General features: G+C 54.2%; 2 protein-coding genes across 2 annotated transcripts; both read left to right on the forward strand.

Annotated features, from left to right (window-relative positions):
• Positions 1-2072: 2072 nt before the first annotated feature.
• Positions 2073-7968, forward strand: ARMC5 (armadillo repeat containing 5). The gene is made up of 6 exons (XM_047714441.1): positions 2073-2635; positions 4125-4232; positions 4325-5111; positions 5599-6104; positions 6658-6790; positions 6878-7968. The coding sequence occupies exons 1-6, from the start codon at positions 2158-2160 to the stop codon at positions 7695-7697; spliced, it is 2832 nt and encodes a 943-aa protein (XP_047570397.1). The 5' UTR covers positions 2073-2157; the 3' UTR covers positions 7698-7968.
• Positions 7969-9802: 1834 nt separating this feature from the next.
• TGFB1I1 (transforming growth factor beta 1 induced transcript 1) lies at positions 9803-15308 on the forward strand. The gene is made up of 11 exons (XM_047713109.1): positions 9803-9951; positions 11244-11359; positions 11482-11534; positions 11638-11780; positions 11935-12022; positions 12139-12253; positions 12356-12550; positions 13501-13674; positions 13896-13977; positions 14260-14408; positions 14646-15308. The coding sequence occupies exons 1-11, from the start codon at positions 9939-9941 to the stop codon at positions 14910-14912; spliced, it is 1395 nt and encodes a 464-aa protein (XP_047569065.1). The 5' UTR covers positions 9803-9938; the 3' UTR covers positions 14913-15308.
• The last annotated feature ends 2563 nt before the right edge of the window (positions 15309-17871 follow it).

A 17871-nucleotide genomic window follows, 5' to 3' on the forward strand; every position in this document is an offset into this window, starting at 1 on the left:
AAGCTGCAGCCAAAAGCCTCCCTGTACTCCAGGAGCTTATGGAACTTGCAGGGCTGGAGGCCTGAGTGGGAAACCACGGTGTTGCACAGGGTTGGAGCTGAGGCTGAAGCAATGGCCAGACTCAGGGCAGAGGTATAGTCTCTGACCAGTGTGTACCTGGTAGCGCTTAACTAGATCTGAGCCATGTTGGAAACTTTTGTCACACTCCAAACAACTGTAGGGATTCTTACCTACGTGGCTGCTTTTGATGTGTAGGAGAGAAGGTTAGGGTTCAAAGCTGATGGCCAAGAAAGAATTCTTGAAACATGTCTGGTGCAAAAAGGTAGTTTTATTTAAAGCACAGGGACATGACCTGTGAGCAGAAAGAGCTGCCATGGGGTCATGAGGAGTGGCCCATTATATACTTTCAAGTTGGGAGAGGGTTAGGGCTAGTGTAAGCCTCCCAGGTATTTTGGAAACAAGGATTCCAGGATCCTGAGGGGGCTAGCTATTACTAGGAAAGATCATTACTGTTTAGTAGAAACTTAGACATGAGGCCCTTCAGATGTGTATCAGTGGGTCATATGCTTGGGGGATGATTGCTAACATGTATCCCAGGGGACACAGCTAAAGGAATTTTTATGTTAAAATAGATTTACAGGATCCTAGGCAAGGGGGTGGGGGGTGGTGGAGCTAGGATTGTCTTTTGCCCTTAGCAAAGTATTAACACTGAGGCAGTTGAGTCCCTAGAGGAATGTCACTTTGCCTCTTTCAAGGACTTGTCAGTGGGCTGTAGGTATTAAGAAAGTTTAACAATTTCTCTTCCGCTTGTTTCCCACATCACTTTTGTGGTGAAAGAGGTCAGGGAAGTAGGCTACGGTCAGTCCACTTCCCAGCACTCCAAGGCTTTGGGGAATGCAAGAGAGTTGGTCCTATTAAAGGCTTCCTCCCTGGGCCAGAGCCTGACCTACATCGGTATTTCCGGATCAGCTGTATTTCCCAGGAGGTTGGCTGTCGCATGCATACGGTGGGGGGACGGGGAGCGCTCTTGTGGAACTCCGCTAACGAGGGCGCGGGGCTCTGGGCTCCCCAGGATACTGATGTCCAATTCCCCTATAACTCCGCACCCTCTGGGCTCTCCCTTGCCCACTTCTGGCGACGTGTACTACAGCGCAGTGAAGAAAGATCTGTTTCGGGGCGCCTGGGTGGCTCAGTGCGTTAAGCCGCTGCCTTCGGCTCAGGTCATGATCTCGGAGTCCTGGGATCGAGCCCCGCATCGGGCTCTCTGCTCTCTCGGGGAGCCTGCTTCCTCCTCTCTCTCTGCCTGCCTCTCTGCCTGCTTGTGATCTCTCTGTCAAATAAAAAAAAAAAACAAAAACAGATAAAAAAAAAAAAGAAAAAAGAAAAAGAAAGATCTGTTTCCTAGAAACCAGCCACTCAGTTCAAAAGTTGAGGGTCACCGGGAGACATTCTCCACCTGAGGTGGGGTGGGGTGGGGACCGGGTCCAGCACCGGAACCGGAAATGCCCATTAGCCTGTGCCGCTCTAGGAAGTGGCAGCGACCGGTCTCGGTAGGTTTAACCCTCTCATTCACCTAACTGAGCAAGAGCTTCCCATCTGCCGCCGCTATCAGGAGCCTCATACTTTGGGCCTGGCTTCCGAGTCTGAGCCCGTCAGTGCGGATTTCGGTGGCCGGGCCATCACTGTGGGGCAGGGAAGCGAGCTGGAAGGAAAAGGCGGTCGCTGTTGTGAACACGCCGGGTGGTGGTGGTGGTGGGGGGTGGTTGGAGTAGCCATGCCACCTGGAGCAGCAAGGTACTGAGTCTCCATGTCGGATGTCCGGGTTCTCCAAAGGAACCAGCCCACTGCAAGCCCCCTGAATTTCTCCTCTGTTCTAAAGCAGGCGTGCTAAGCAAGGCGCCGACCACATATCTCAGCGTGCACCACATGCGCCTCTTGGGTTCATTCAGCGATTAGATAACCACTACTCTCTACTTGCCTTCCGCGACTGTCTAGAGTACCGGGATCGAGAACTACAACTTCCAACTTGCAAAATAACTGCGGTGGCGCTACTTAAAAAGCGTCAGAGAGGAGGTGCCTGGCCACGCCCCTCTCCTCCAGTTCCGCTCCTTTGGAGGAGCGGTGAGGAGGGGGGCGGAGCCTTAGGCTTGAGCCAAGATGGCGGCTGCGAAACCGACCCTCACGGACTCGCTCTCGTTCTGCCTCGCGCAGCTCACGGCGGCGGCCGGGGAGGGTCTAGGTGGGGGAAAGGACACAGCTACCAACGAGACACCCTTGGGCCGTGCGCTCTTAGCCCTCCGCACGCGCCACGTCAAGGCTGCAGGGGGAATCGAGCGCTTCCGGGCGCGCGGCGGGCTCCGCCCCCTTCTCGCTCTGCTACGGCGAGCGGCTGCAGCGGGTCCCGCCCCGTCCCAGGCTGGCCCTGGCTCCGCCCCCTCGTCCGTCGAGTCAGCGACTTCTGCTGGCTCCGCCCCCTCGCCGGGCCCTGCCCCCTCCGCTGCGGCGTCGTCGGCACCCTCGCCACCAGCGCGCCTGCGCAAGACTCTGGACTTGGCGCTCAGCATCCTAGCCAACTGCTGTACGGAAGGGGCGTGCCGGGCTGAAGTGCGCAGACTCGGAGGCATTCTCCCTTTGGGTAAGTGCTCCGCCCTCATTTCCTAGAAGGATTCCACGCGTTGCAACTTCTTTCTCTGGGACTGGGCGGAGTTTTGAGTTCTTTGTGTTGTAGCTGGAAAGAATGTACTTTCTGACCGGGCAACACCCGTACCTCTCAAACCCTCAAGCCTTCTTTATAGATTACACCTGAACCTGACCAGATCAGATAATTACAGCCATGACCTGGGTATTGATTGCTTCCTCGAATCTGGGCCAGTGGAGACCAGAGGGTTATGTGGAGACTTCTAGGTGATTTATGAGGTTTATAGCAGACACTTAATGCCTAATAGGTGGCCCTGTAGAGGGCTACCATTTCACGAACTTGGGCCGGAAAGTGTCATGTTTCTCTGCAGTGAGAAAGAATTCATTGTAAAATGGAATAATAGCTACCTCACAAAATTGAAGTAGGGAGAAAATGAAATAGACAATGCAGGCATTCTAAGAATAGACTGGGTACTTTGAGTTATTAAAAACTAGTACAATAAGAACAAATCCTATCGAAAGATAACAAGCGGGGCCCCTGGGTGGTTCAGTCGGCCCGCCTTCCGCTCAGGTCATGATCCGAGTCCTGGGGTCGAGTCCCGCATGGGCTTTCCGCTCAGCAGGGTGTCTGCTACTCCCTCTGTCTGCTGCTTCCCCTGCTTGTGCTCACCCTATCTCTCTCTCTCTCAAATAAAATCTTAAAAAAAAAAAAAAAAAAAAAAAAGGCTTTTCTATTTACCAGGTAAGTTGGCGCCTCCTAGTGGCAATGTTGGGAACACAGTTTACACTCTGCTGACGAAATCTTAATTTTTTTGATAAAATGAAACTTTAACATATTTTATACTGGCCTAAAGTGCATTTGGGCCATAACAAGAGGCCTGGCACATTAATAAGTCCTCAATAAATTACTGGTTTTGTTATTAGCATGTCATCATCAGTCGCTGTTCAACATTTTAAATATCTCCTGAGTCCATCTGCATTCATCCTTCTCCCATCATGTGCTCAGGGACTGGTGCCCATGTTATGGGCTGTGCTGGTAGCTGACTTGGTTTAGGCCACTCTCCTTTCTCACCTTAACAATTGGGACAGCCTCCTTGCTGCTTCCCTTGCCTTATTCTTTCTCTATAATCTGTTCTCCTCAATCTGGTTACCAGATTGCATCACAGCACTACTATTCTTAAAATCCTGTGTGGTTCCCAGTGCCCTCATATTCAAGTCCTGCCTGATCCCTTGGCCTGGTATTTGAGGCCCAGCACAATGGATCTCAATTGTGGGCCTTTGCAAAGGCTGCTTCCAAATCTGAAATGCCCTGTAACATCCCCATCCACCGTCTTCCTAACAAGTATCGACCCATTTAACCTTTCAGACCTATTAAGTATTAGCTTCTTCCAGAGGCCCTCCCTGACCATCTCAGGTCACATTCTTGAGGTCATTAATGAGAGAGACAAGAAGAGGTAGGACCCTCAAGAGGCCAAATTCTCTTGCAGTGACTATTCTTCAATGTGTGAAGACAGACAGCATCCAGAACCGAACAGCCCGGGCTCTGGGGAACTTAGCCATGGAACCTGAGAGCTGTGGGGACATCCATTCTGCTGGTGAGAAGGCTATGAGTGTGGCGTTAGCTAGCGCTTGGGGTGGCAGAGGGGCTTGGTTACTTGCTTACTCTGTCATCCTCTTCCCTCTCCAGGTGCTGTTCCTCTGCTCGTTGAGAGCCTGACAGCCTGCCAGGACTCACAATGCCTGCAGAGTGTGGTGCGTGCCCTCCGCAACCTGGCGGACTCACCCCAGCACCGCCTGGCCCTGGCACAGCAGGGAGCAGTACGCCCTCTGGCTGAGCTTCTGGCCGCTGCCCCAGACCCTGCGCTGACCTTGGCCTTAGTCCGTGCACTCTTGGAGCTGAGTCGAGGTTGCTCCCGGGCCTGTGCTGAGCAGCTAAGTCTGGGTGGGGGGCTAGGACCACTGGTCAGTTTGGCCTCCCACCCAAAAAAGGCAGTACGAGAGGCAACTATCCTGATCCTTGCCAACCTGTGTGCCCAAGGCCTTGTACGGCCTGCACTGGGCAATGCTGGTGGTGTGGAGGTACTACTGGGTGAGCTCCGGCGGCGCAGGGGGCCTAATGGAGCTGGCCCAGCCTCCCAGCAGCCCCTGGTGCGGGCTGTGTGCCTGCTGTGCCGGGAGGCCATCAACCGGGCCCGGCTGCGGGATGCAGGTGGTTTGGAGCTATTGATGGGTCTGCTGCGGGACCCTCGTGCCAGTGACTGGCACCCTCGTGTCGTGGCTGCCCTTGTGGGCTTCCTGTATGATACTGGAGCCCTGGGCAGGCTACAAGCTCTGGGACTTGTACCGCTCTTGGCTGGGCAGCTGTGTGGCGATGCTGGTGATGAGGAAGAAGAGGGAAGAGAAGCTGCTTCTTGGGACTTCCCTGAGGAGCGGACCCCTGAGCGGGCAGAGGCTGGAAGCTTCCGAAGCCTAAGGCGAGTCTCCACCTGATTGCTGAGGATGGAGGGCTCTGGCTCTCTTCACTACCCTCATCCCTCACTCTGTCTCAGTAGGACTCTTATTGACTCATTCTCCCTGGATAAGACCACCCGGTCTACCTTTGGCCTTGGCTCTACCCCAGCACTTCTGAACTTTGGGACCCAGACAGGTTCACTGGGCCTTTTTTATTTTGTTTTCTATTTGCCCCTCGCTAGAATATAAATTCTAGGAGGATGGGGACTTTAGTTTTGTTCATTGTTTGTGCCCAGTACCTAATACTGGGCTTGGCACATAATTGGCACATAGGCATCAGTAATTGCTAAATGAGTTGGGTGGTTTTTTGCCCCCATTTCTTTCTTTCCTATCTCCCCTTGGCCCCACTTCTTCTTCCTGGCTGCAGGCACCTGGTTTTGCGTGACAGCTCTTTTGTCCCTGCTCCATTACCTTGGCTCTGGGTTCAGTCTCTCCTTTCTCCCTCTGCAGGTCGTGGCTGATCTCTGAGGGCTATGCCGCAGGCCCGGGAGACATCTCTCCTGACTGGTCCCCTGAGCGATGTCCCCCGCCTCCACCACCCCCAGAGCCAGCTGAGCCAACCAGCCCCACCCTGGGTCCAACCTCACTGCGGACACCTCGCATGCCACGCACACCAGGGCGGAGCCCTGCAGCCACCTCTGAGGAGCCTTGGGGCCGTGAGGGGCCAGCGCTGCTGCTACTGTCGCGATTCTCCCAGGCTCCCGACCCAAGTGGGGCATTGGTGACCGGCCCAGCCCTGTGTGGCCTGCTGGCCTATGTGACAGGCTCGCCAGGCCCACCGAGCCCACGTGCACTGCGCATCCTGGCGCGCCTTACCTGCAACCCTGCCTGTCTCGAGGCCTTCGTGCGCAGCTATGGTGCTGCACTGCTGCGTGCCTGGCTTGTGTTAGGCGTTGCCCCAGATGACTGGCCCACACTGCGTGCCCGGCCGGCTCGACGCCAGCACCGGGAGCTAGGTGTGTCTCCCATAAGAGGTCCCATCCCCCTCTAGTTCTGGACTGAGAACCTCACCTTGCTACTCATGGCTCTCACTGCCTTCTCCAGCCTACCATCAACTTCAGTCACCACATGGGAGGAGGAGAGGGACTTCCAGGATGCAAAGTTCTGCCCCATCCTCTGCCCAAGTCTTGGGGCCCAGATACCCCAACACCAGGTGTAGCCCCAACAATTTAGAATTGTGCTTGTCTGTATTTCTTTACCTAATCTTCTCTTGGTTCTGCATTGTCCTGATTGCCTTCCCACTGGGCAAACTGATTTGAAAACCCACAGCTGAGGCCCCATGTCCTCCCAGGCCTCCCACTACTCCCAGCACTGCAAAGGAATGCCCTATCCGGTGTTCCGACTGCACTTCCTGACCATCACACTTTGTTCTTGTCCTTGACCTCTATTTCCTAGCATCTGGACCCTTTCCCTCCAGGGCCTGCAGTCATCCCCTCTTCCGCTCCCTAAGGTTTTTGCCAGAGTTGGGACATCAACTCTCAAGCTGATCTGCTCTGTTCATCTCCACAGGTGAGATGTTGCTGCAGAACTTGACTGTGCAGGCTGAATCACCCTTTGGAGTGGGTGCCCTCACTCACCTGCTGCTCTCTGGAAGCCCTGAGGATCGTGTGGCCTGTGCACTGACCCTGCCCTTCATCTGTCGGTGAGGAGGATGTGGGTGTCTCATAGGAGTCAGGGGAGCAAAGTTACTATTCTGCAGTGTCACCCTTTTTCACTTTTCTTCCCAAAGGAAACCCTCTCTGTGGCGCCGGCTACTTTTGGACCAGGGTGGCCTCCGGCTCCTCCTCTCAGCACTAACTCGGCCAGCTCCACATCCACTGTTCCTCTTCTTTGCTGCAGACTCCCTTTCCTGCCTCCAAGGCCTGGTGTCTCCCACTGTGACTCCAGCCCTTCCATCTCCAATCCCCCTGGACCTAGATTCCCCATCCCCTTGCCTCTATGAACCTCTTCTGGGCCCAGCCCCCATCCTAGCCCCTGACCTGCACTTCCTACTGGACTCAGGCCTACGACTCCCTGCCCAGCGAGCTGCCTCAGCTACTGCCTCACCTTTCTTCCGGGCTCTGCTAGCTGGCAGCTTTGCCGAAGCCCAGATGGACCTGGTGCCACTTCGAGGCCTGTCACCTAGTGCAGCCTGGCCTATCCTGCATCACTTGCATGGTTGCCGGGGCTGTGGGGCTGCCCTAGGGCCAATTCCCCCACCAGGCCAGCCCCTGCTGGGCTCAGAGGCTGAGGAGGCACTGGAAGCTGCTGGCCGTTTCTTGTTGCCTGGGCTGGAGGAGGAGCTGGAAGAGGCTGTGGGCCATATCCACCTTGGACCCCATGGTGGCCCAGAGTCCGTGGGTGAGGTATTCCGCTTGGGCCGGCCCCGGTTGGTTGCCCATTGTGCCCGCTGGACCCTGGGGCCAGGGCAGTGCCCGCGGAAGCGGGCCTTGGCCTTAGTGGGGCTTGTGGAGGCAGCAGGAGAGGAGGCAGGGCCCCTGACTGAGGCTTTACTGGCTGTGGTGATGGGGGTTGAAATGGGGGGCAAGGGTTCCAGCTTAGACTGTTGATGTCCCCTGGGAGGGGATCCAAGGATGAGTTGGCTGTGGAGGAGGACTTCTTCAGAGCAGCATGAGAGGAGGCCGAGCAGAAGTTACCATCAAGGATTGATGAGAGAATGGAACTATACCCCAGGAGAGCGGTCTGAAGACGCAGGAGTGAGAAGCCAAGGCCACAGTTGGAGTATGAAGCCCACAGAAGGAGAACAGCCCAGGGCCTCAGGCACCTGGCCTGGCCCAGCCCTCCAGAGTTGAGATTAAAAACTTTGGAGTTGGATACTCATATTGTGTGGTGTCTCTGCTTACTTTCCTGTGGGACTCCCCCTACCCGCCCCCCCCCAATCCACCAGGATCTTGTTCAGGTTGCTGTATCTCAATACAGGCCACCCCTGGCATGTAGGAGTTTAATAAGTAAGTTCCCAGAGTCCTGGGATAGAATAGAGTATGTGGGGGGAGGCCTGCTTCCTGCTCACGCAACTTCATTGCTCAAATACCCACCTAGACACACAGACTCGTCAGGGATGAAGGGGCTGGGCTGAGGGAATGCAGTAAGTGTGGGAATGTATGTCCAAGGCCTTGGCATTACTGTTAACTGAGTGTCTTTCACCCATCTTGAGCCTTCAGAGTCTGGGTCTGTTTTCATCTCTTGGGCCAAGTAGCCTTCTGCTATTGACCTAAGGGAAGACCTGCTGTATTCCTGGAGTCCCTAAGGCAGGTCCTGTCTTAATTTCACTCAGAGAGAGCCAGAGCCCTGGGTGCATTCAGGCAAGGGAAGGGTTTATGCTGTGCTTTGGTCTCTCAGGGTAGGGTCTATCTATCACCTGGTTTCCAGATCACTAACCACTCCGGTGGCAGCCTGACTGAGGAGTGTGCCTGAACTGGGCTGCCTGTTAGCTTCTGGGGAGCTAAGGTTGACTCTTGCTGTCTCTGTGCTTCTGTGTCCAGCTCTCTGTCCTCAGGCTGTGCATCAGAATCACCCAGAGAGCTTTTTAAAAAATGTTGATGTCTAGGCACTTCCTCGATGAATTGGATTGAGGGGAGGATGCCCTGGGCATCAGTATTTTTTTTTTTTTTTTTGACAGAGATCACAAGTAGGCAGAGAGGCAGGCAGAGAGAGAGGAAGGGAAGCAGGCTCCCTGCTGAGCAGAGAGCCCGATGCGGGACTTGATCCCAGGACCCTGAGAGGCAGCGGCTTAACCCACTGAGCCACCCAGGCGCCCCAAGGGCATCAGTATTTTTAAGAAGCTTCCCAGGTCGGTTTAATCTGCTGCTGGCCTGAGGGCCACAGTCCAGTGGCTGCAACATTATTGTGTCTGTCCATACATCTCTAAGTGTTCATTTCCACTTTGACTTCTCAGGGTCCCAGGCCAGGGAAATTTCCTTTGTGACTGGAGTCTGTGTCTTGAGTGTCTGTGTTCACCAGTATCTCGGGAAAGGGCTCTTTTGGAACAGGTCTGGGTTACCTCAGTGTCGGGGAAGGAAGGGCTTTGTCTTGAAGGCTAGCTGTGGTCTGGCTGCCTGGGCATGTTTCCCTGAGTCTTCATGGGGTTGGGCCTGAGTTCAGTTTACCCATGTCTATATGTCTGTTTCCAAGTCTAAAAGAGAAGGTCCTGGCTTAGAGGGTGGGACGGTTCCTTGTATCTATCTGTCTCTATTTCTGAATGATTTGTTTCTGGTATATGTGCCCTTTGGGATCTCTGTTCATGTCACTGTTAGGGTCTCTAACGGAAGGTCTCTGAACCTGTTGCCTGAACCTTAGAACCATCACTCCTGTCCTCAACCCACAAATTCTGTCTGGAGCAAGTCTCTCAAGAATGGCCTGAGTGGACAGGACTCTATATAGGACTCAGGTTGCTAGCTTTGGGACGCGTTTGCTTGGGGTCCTCAGTTTGTGTCTAAGAGTCTCACTGAACAGAGGATTCCGAGCTTGGTCTAGGAGAGCCACTTCTCTGACTTCGGCTCTGGCCGCCCCAGCTCCCGGCAGCTGAGGCCAAGCCTGGGGTGTGGCTGCCTCCGCGGCAGACAAGCGGGCTGGGCCTGGGTGGGCCGTGGACCTCCCTCCCTTACACGCCCCCATCCCGAGTTCTCCCGTTCTTTGCACCCCCGCCCCCCCCAAGCCCCATCCCAGCGGGTCCCGGCTTCCTTACATGGTCACGGCCGGGCCTCCAACTCCCGGACGTCCCCCCCGCCCCCCGCCCCCACCGGACACAGCCCCCGCCCTGCTCGCCCCGCGCGGTGCGCCCGCGCCCCGCCATGGAGGACCTGGGTGAGTGGGGCTCGGATCCCCTTGTCCCCAGCTCCTCACCGCCATCCGGACCCGCTTCCCCATGCTGGAAACCCCTCGCACTCCCCGCATCTTCCCATCCCCGCCTCCTGTCTTCTTGATTCTGGTCTCTGCCTGCGCCTCCTTTCCGACTCCACGTCCCCCTTCCTGCCTCTCCCTTCCTGCCTTTTCCTGGACTGGCCGCTCCCTCCCTTCTTCCCTCGCTCAGCTCCTCCATCACTAGCTGCCAACGAATGGGGCAGGGAGGTGCAGCGCCCACCAGTGGGCACCTGGACTAAGGGGCGCTGGGAAAGGAGGGGTTAAAGGGGTCTGGGGTCCGGGCACTGGGAAAGTAGACAGGAAGGGAGAATATGACATCACATTCTGGAGAAGAAAACAGGTCCATCTCAGGGTTTGGGGAAGAAAAGAATTATGCACCCCTAAATATGGTAGGGGTCGGGTCTTTGGGGGACAGAAAGAAAATGGATGAGGGCCAAGATGCCAGGGAGAGGTTAAGGGTTCCACTGTGGTACTCAGAGTTAAGTAAAGGAGCAGGGAGTTCTAGGTTCTGGGAAGGAAAGGGTATAAAGGATCTAGATCTGGGAAAGAGAGTTGGGGGTGGGGGTGTCTTGGGGGAGGAAGGAGGACCCAGGCATCTCCTCCTTCTGGTCCGTTGAAAACGGATGGAAGGCTGTGCTCTCCAGGCTAGAGAAGGGGTTCAGGCACCCTGCGATAGGGGGTGCTGCTCAGCAGGGGTAACCGGCACTGTGGAAAATACGCCAATCAGAAAGCAGGTCCCAGCAGACCTGCCAATGAGGAGAATAGGGTGGGAGCCAGTGCCTGGATGCGGGCCAGGGCTGGGCGGGCCTGTTTAGGTGCAGGACAGGGCTGGAATTAGTGGGCAGAAAGAGCATCCAATCAGAAAGTTGGGTGCCAGGCATACAGCCAGTTGAGCAATTTGGGGTGAAGCCAGATTTGGCTTGAGTAACGAGTCAATTTTGACTGCATCAGGGAAGATGCAGAGAATAAAAGAATCAGGCAGCTTTTGTGTAGGACTCCCAAGATGAGCCATTTGGAATGTTTTGGCCATAAATATTCCTTGCTGCCCTTCTACTTCTCTGCCTTGGTCTGGCCTGTGTTTTTTCATCTGATTTCTGACTTCTGCTCTTAATACTGGCTTCTGCCCTCCTTAACTACAGCCTACTTGGAACCCTTACCCTCTAATCTCTTAAGGCCCTGTCTCTGTTCTAACCTTAACCTCTCAACTGCTCACCCTGGCGGCCTGTTCCCTGCAGATGCCCTGCTGTCTGACCTGGAGACCACCACCTCACACATGCCAAGGTCAGGGGTTCCAAAAGAGCGGTCCCCAGAGCCTCTCACAGCTCCCCTGCCCTATGGCCACCAACCACAGGTGAGATCAAATACTAAGGATTGGGGTAACACTAGGACCAAGCTTGGCTAAGGCTAGAGGGATTTTGGCTTGAGTGGGGCAAAGTACAGGCCTATCATCCCACACATGTGTCCTCTCTGTAGACAGGGTCTGGGGAGTCTTCCGGAGCCTCTGGGGACAAGGACCATCTATACAGGTGAGGGGCCTGGGAACTGGGAAGATGGAGAATCCAACTGAGACTCGGGTAAGGAGGCTTGGATTCTCCACCCCTGAACACAGACTCCCACCCTGTTTTGCAGTACGGTTTGCAAGCCTCGGTCCCCAAAGCCTGCGGCCCCTACGGCCCCTCCATTCTCCTCTTCCAGCGGTGTCTTGGGCACAGGGCTCTGTGAGCTAGACCGGTTGCTTCAGGAACTTAATGCTACCCAGTTCAACATCACAGGTACCAGGTTACAGAGATAGGCCTTGATGGGATGAGGAAAGGGCAGAGATTGGGGGTATACTCTTCACAGGGTAGCAGCTAAAGGGACACGAGTCTCAACTGGGAGGGGGTAGAGTATAGTTCCATGTCCAGTGCCCTTCTTTCCTCTCTGCAGATGAAATAATGTCTCAGTTCCCATCAAGCAAGGAGACTGCAGGGGAACAGAAGGAGGACCAATGTGAGGACAAGAAAAGGCCCAGCCTGTGAGTTTGACACAGCTGGCAGAGCTGGGAGAGATGTGATGGATACCTGAGTTACTGGAGGGTAGCATTCATTACTCTGGGGGACTCTGAGCTGATACAGACTGTGTTCTTCACAGCCCTCCCAGCCCATCTCCTGTTCTCCCAAAGCCTTCAGCAACCTCCGCCACCCTGGAGTTGGATAGACTGATGGCTTCGCTGTCTGATTTCCGTGTCCAAAACCATGTGAATCAGGTGGGGTGTGGCCCATTGTGGATTTGTGGCTTCCCAACCCCTTTTAGGACCTTCCACATCTGCTGCTTTGCTGACTCAACTCTCGTGTCCTCTTTGCTGCAGCTTCCAGCATCTGGGTCAACCCAGCCACCAGTGCCAAGCTCTGTGAATGAGGACTCCCCATCCTCACCAGGGCCGGCCAGCAAGGGCAGCCTAGACACCATGCTGGGGCTGCTGCAGTCTGATCTCAGCCGCCGTGGTGTTCCTACCCAGACCAAGGGTCTCTGTGGCTCCTGCAATAAACCTATTGCTGGGCAAGTAAGTGGGGCCCTGTGAGTAGGAGGGTAGAGACCCATGGACCTATCCTTATGGAGAGCCAGACTTTGTGCTGTTCCCTTTTAATAAATGACTCTGGGAAGTATTACCTGGGTATTATCTGGGTATTACCGTTGTTCATATTTTATAGATGAGGAGACTAAAGCTCTGAGTCACACAGCATGTAGGTGGCAGGGTGAGAATTCCGACTCAGTTACCATTTATTGTGGTTCTACTGTGTGTGGGCACTGTATTAGCTCCTTTATAAACCTCCATCTCAGTCTTCACAAAAGTCTTACTGGTGCCACCCATCATCTCTCGGGCACCAACAAGGACAGTTTCTCCTCCACTAGCATCTGGTTTGTGAGCTCTTATTCTTGGCTTATGGACTGAGTAGATGTTATTGATGACAACTGTGCCCAGTGGTTGACCTAGATCCTCCTGCTATATCTGGTGCCCTGCTTCCATTCCAAAACTTCCAATCTTAGCAAAGCAGGGTGGCATTATGACCCTTGTGGGCCCTAGGCACATTCATCTTCATGGGCCCCTTCCTCCATTAAAAAAAATTTTTTTTAATTGTGCTTTATGACTGTGTTGGTGTAAAGATGAATATATTAATATTACACATCAAATCATTTTCTTCTAGCTCATTTTTGTCTTCTGACTTTAAAAGTAATTGCAGCATTTTCATGGGCTCCTAAAATTATTGAGGGCCCTAGGCACTGTGCTGCTGGAAGCCCTGGGTTGAATCTCTGTCACTTACAGACTGACTCGAACATTAGGTTCTTGAGCCTGACCTCTCAGGGAGGGAGGGGAGAAATGAGCTAAGGGAGTCAAATTGTAAAAAGAGAAAAAGAAAAAGGAAAACTTGAAATGTGCCATGTCAACCATGGCTCACTGGGCACATAGCAACCCGAGGGCTACTCTGACCCAGGCCTTCCCCCCAAATCCAGGTGGTGACTGCGCTGGGCCGGGCTTGGCACCCTGAGCACTTCATTTGCGGTGGCTGTTCCATGGCCCTGGGAGGCAGCAGCTTCTTTGAAAAGGACGGAGCCCCCTTCTGCCCTGAATGCTACTTTGAGCGCTTTTCCCCACGATGTGGCCTCTGCAATCAACCCATCAGACACGTGAGCCCCGCCTTTCCCAGAGCACCCCCACCCATGCCCTGCCCCTTCGCCTCACCCAAGGCCCTTTGGACTCCGCCCACTCTCTCTGACTTCCAAGGTCCTTCTTGGGTCTCCAGCACCTCAAACGCCTACTTAAACCCGTTTACATAAGTATCATGAGGGGAGAGGGAGGGTAGAAGGGATGGAGGGCCACACTGAGTGTCCCCGTTCATTCTCCACAGAAGATGGTTACTGCCTTGGGTACCCACTGGCACCCGGAGCATTTCTGCTGCGTCAGTTGTGGGGAGCCCTTCGGAGATGAGGGTGAGAGCTTGGCTCCAGTCTCGAAAGATACCCGTCTGCTCAATATCCCGCCTCGCCCACTTTGGTCCAGCCTACTACAACGTTCCAAGACTTCTGGCCCCACCCTCTCGCCCCCGCGCGTGCCCATTCTGTCCCCTCCCATTCGGCCTCCACCCTAGATCGGATCCCTCCTTCTCTACTGCTCATTCTGACTGCCCCTAATCTGGCCCCACAGTCTCAGATCTCTCAAATCTTGGGGGCAGCCCGCAGTTTTTTTTCTTTCTGCTCGGTTTCCGCCCCTAGGTTTCCATGAGCGAGAGGGCCGCCCCTACTGCCGCCGGGACTTCCTGCAGCTGTTCGCCCCGCGCTGCCAGGGCTGTCAAGGCCCCATTCTGGATAACTACATCTCCGCGCTCAGCGCACTATGGCACCCGGACTGCTTCGTCTGCAGGGTGCGCTGCTGCGCGAGGTTGGGGGGGATGGGGAGAGGAGGGGAGCTGGACCAAAGGGAGCCCAGCTTGGAGCCTGGGGCGGGGCGATTGATTCAGGTATTCAAGGCAAGGTGCCTCACGTCGCGGGTGGGGTTGTGGGCAGTGGGGTTCCCACGTTGGGTTATTAAGCTCCTAAAGCTAATTATTTGGTCTGGGTGTTGGCGGCTGACCTAGCCTATCGCTACCGCCCTCCCCCAGGAATGCTTCGCACCCTTCTCCGGAGGTAGCTTTTTCGAGCACGAGGGCCGCCCGCTGTGCGAGAACCATTTCCACGCGCGGCGTGGTTCGTTGTGCGCCACGTGTGGCCTCCCCGTGACCGGCCGTTGCGTGTCAGCCCTGGGCCGTCGCTTCCACCCAGACCACTTCACCTGCACCTTCTGCCTGCGCCCACTCACCAAGGGCTCCTTCCAGGAGCGCGCCGGCAAGCCGTACTGCCAACCCTGCTTCGTCAAGCTCTTCGGCTAACCGCCTGCGGGCCTATGACCCCACCCTTCCCCCAAAAGACCCCACGGCCTCGGCCAAGCTCTTTGAGCCTGGGGTCTCTCCCCAGCCCACCCTGGGAAGCCCCACCCACTGGAGAGACCCGCCCCTGAGGTACTCTATTCTATACTCTTCAGTTCTCTATGGTCAAATTCAGAAAAGGGCCCGCCAATTTCAAGACCACGTACATGGGTCCTGCACTGTAAAGCAACCTACCTGAGGTCTTCACTTTATCCCCGTCCTTGAGGGAGCCCCCTGACTGGAGGCAGACCCTTGCAAGTCCCACTAATGAGAGGACAGACCAGGACATACCTGCTCCCCGCACCCTCACTGTTCTGTGCACTTTTTTTTTCTACCTACATAAAAACACATGCCACATGATGCTGGTGCGGTGTCTCTGTGCTCGGGAAAGCCTTGGGCGGTGATGCCTTGCCTCTCTCCTGCTGGCTCTGGCTGCAGCTGGTTCTAGGTCCCTGCCCTGTGGCCTCAGGGGGACCTGTAGCCTCAGCCTTTGCAAGCTGTCCCTCACACATCAAATGAGCCTGCACTGGATTGTACAGAAAGTAGGGAGCCAGAACAGGAGGTCAAACTGGGCCCCACGGAAACTTCCCACCCTCATTCCCCACTTCTTCAGCAACCTGTATCCTTGAAATAAACCTTAATCTGTCTCCAACCCCCATCTCCCACTCCCTCCCACCCTTGTCACCTTGTCTAATTTTCAGATTTTCCTCCCCTCCTGAAAAGACCCTCCGAAATGGGGCTCCATGCAGAAGTGCCAATTTATGGCCACTCTCTGTATCTGGGCACTAAGGCACAGCTTCGCTCTTACTTGTACTAACTCATAGCCTCTCCCCTAAGCAGAGGATGACACTTGGGGTGGTCAGAGTCGTGACCAAAGTCAACACTAGGGGCTGTATGAGCCAGAAGGAGGCTTTTAACTCAGACTGGGAGTCCAGTAAGTCTTCCTGGAGGAGGGAACACCTGAGCTAAGCCCCAGCAGAAATGGCTGGGCCAGGGATTTTTAGATGTGGAGTTTAGGCTCCATCTGAACTCAGGACCCAGAGCCTTTTTGAGCCTCTGAACCTTCACTTTGGACCCTGCAGTACCCTAAGGAGAGGGCTGGGATTCTTGAGTCCAAAGTGCAGGAGATTTTGAAGCTGGAAATGATGGATTCTCAGAGACCCTTCCTACTTGAGGAGGAATAGCTAGCCAAGGAGAGCATGTGTGAGTAAGACAAATGTGAGGTGTTCTCTGTCCTCATCTTGGCCTGACCCCCCCACCCAGATTCTTTCCTCTTTGAAGCTCCTCTCCCTAGGTCTTCCCAGGCTTCCTTCTCTCCTCCCACATATTCTCCCTGGAGAAATTTGTTTCCTGGTTTGTAACCACCTTCCTGTCTTGAGGATGCCCCAACTGGCCATCTAGTCTCGATTCATTCATTTCACCAAGTATTTATTGAGTATGTACTATGCCAGGCTCTCTATCAGGTGCTTGGGAGACCACAGGGAACCAAGCAGACATATTTCTTGACCTCGTGGAGCTGAAGTCTAGTAGAGGAGACAAATGACAAGTACACTGATGACATCACATGTGATGAACTAATGGAGACTTTCCCGATGGCCTAAATAAAGCTCACTCTTTCTCCTTGTTTCCATCCATAGCACTTCCCTAGTCCTTCATAGCACTTACTACTATTGCAAATAGGTGCTTATCTGTTGCTTATTTATGTCTGTTTCTGAAACTGGAATGCAAGCTCCTGAGAGTTTGTCTGTCAGATTACATGTTTGTTTTGCTGACCATTGTCTCTCCAGTGTCTAGAATGCTATCTGGCCAGCTGTAGGTGCTCAGTGAATGTTTATTAATAGAAGGAAGGAATGAGGAAGAAAGGAAAGGAAGGAGAGTGAGAAGGGGGAAAAATAGAGAACTAAGTTAGAGAAAGGGAGGAAGGGATTACTTTTAACCAGATAGTCTCTGTGAATATGTAACATCTAAGTTGAGACTTGGAAGGTTGAGGAAAGAAAACAGCCAGGCAAACAGCATAAGCAGAGCATTCCGGGCAGAGAAAACAGCAAGTGCAAAGGCCAGAATGTAGCAAGGGGCTGGGCATATTGAACGAAAGGAAAGAAGGCCGGTAGGCCTGGATTAGGGCGAATAAGGGGGAGAGTAGTAGGAGATGAGGTCAAAGAGGAAATAGGTGGGCGCCTGGGTGGCTCAGTGGTTAAAGCCTCTGCCTTCGGCTCAGGTCATGGTCCCGGGGTCCTGGGATCGAGCCTCACGTCGGGCTCTCTGCTCAGCAGGGAGCCTGCCTCCTCCTCTCTCTCTCTCTGCCTGCCTCTCTGCCTGCTTGTGATCTGTCTGTCAAATAAATAAAAATCTAAAAAAAAAAAAAAAAAAAGAGGAAATAGGTGCTACATCACAAAGGGTTTTGCAGGCCACAAAGAGGGCATATTGATTTTAAGTGCTTATAACCCCAATGTGTCCTCTGACACTTGGACCTGGATTTCTCTCAGGCACTTCAAATTTATCATCCCCTGAAGCAGAAGCTGTTGATGTGCTGCCCATATCCACTGAGCCCGTCGGGGAAGTCAAGCAGACAGTTCCCAGACACCCAGTCTCCCCAGCTGAGTCTCCTCAGCTGCTCCCTGAGGTTCTGTCTGAGGGTGCTCTCTGGGGAAACAAGTGTGCTCCTGCACCCAGCACACCTGAAGTGGGAGGGGGAGGGTCTGTAACCTCAGAGACAGGAATTGGTGAATAAATACTCCTGCTTCCTGGCTCTGAGGGGGTCAATTCTGAGGTACATTCTCCAAGTGTCTCAAAGAATCCCCACTGAGATTGTTCATTCACAGTGGCAACTTTTAATCAAAATGCCCCTTTATTGGCTTTTCTTCTTTCTTTGTCTCACTTTCCCTCACTTCCTCCTCAGGAAAGTCCTTGCACCCAGTTCTCA

This window comes from Lutra lutra, chromosome 18 (assembly GCF_902655055.1).
Source record: "Lutra lutra chromosome 18, mLutLut1.2, whole genome shotgun sequence".
Classification (NCBI taxonomy): domain Eukaryota; kingdom Metazoa; phylum Chordata; class Mammalia; order Carnivora; family Mustelidae; genus Lutra; species Lutra lutra.

Coding starts and splice junctions, on each gene's coding strand:
- ARMC5 (XM_047714441.1), top strand. CDS start 2,158: ATGGCGGCTGCGAAACCGACCCTCACGGACTCGCTCTCGTTCTGCCTC. Junction 6,105..6,657: donor ACGCCAGCACCGGGAGCTAG/GTGTGTCTCCCA, acceptor TCATCTCCACAG/GTGAGATGTTGCTGCAGAAC. Junction 6,791..6,877: donor ACCCTGCCCTTCATCTGTCG/GTGAGGAGGATG, acceptor TTCTTCCCAAAG/GAAACCCTCTCTGTGGCGCC.
- TGFB1I1 (XM_047713109.1), top strand. Junction 11,781..11,934: donor TACCCAGTTCAACATCACAG/GTACCAGGTTAC, acceptor TCCTCTCTGCAG/ATGAAATAATGTCTCAGTTC. Junction 14,409..14,645: donor CGGACTGCTTCGTCTGCAGG/GTGCGCTGCTGC, acceptor GCCCTCCCCCAG/GAATGCTTCGCACCCTTCTC.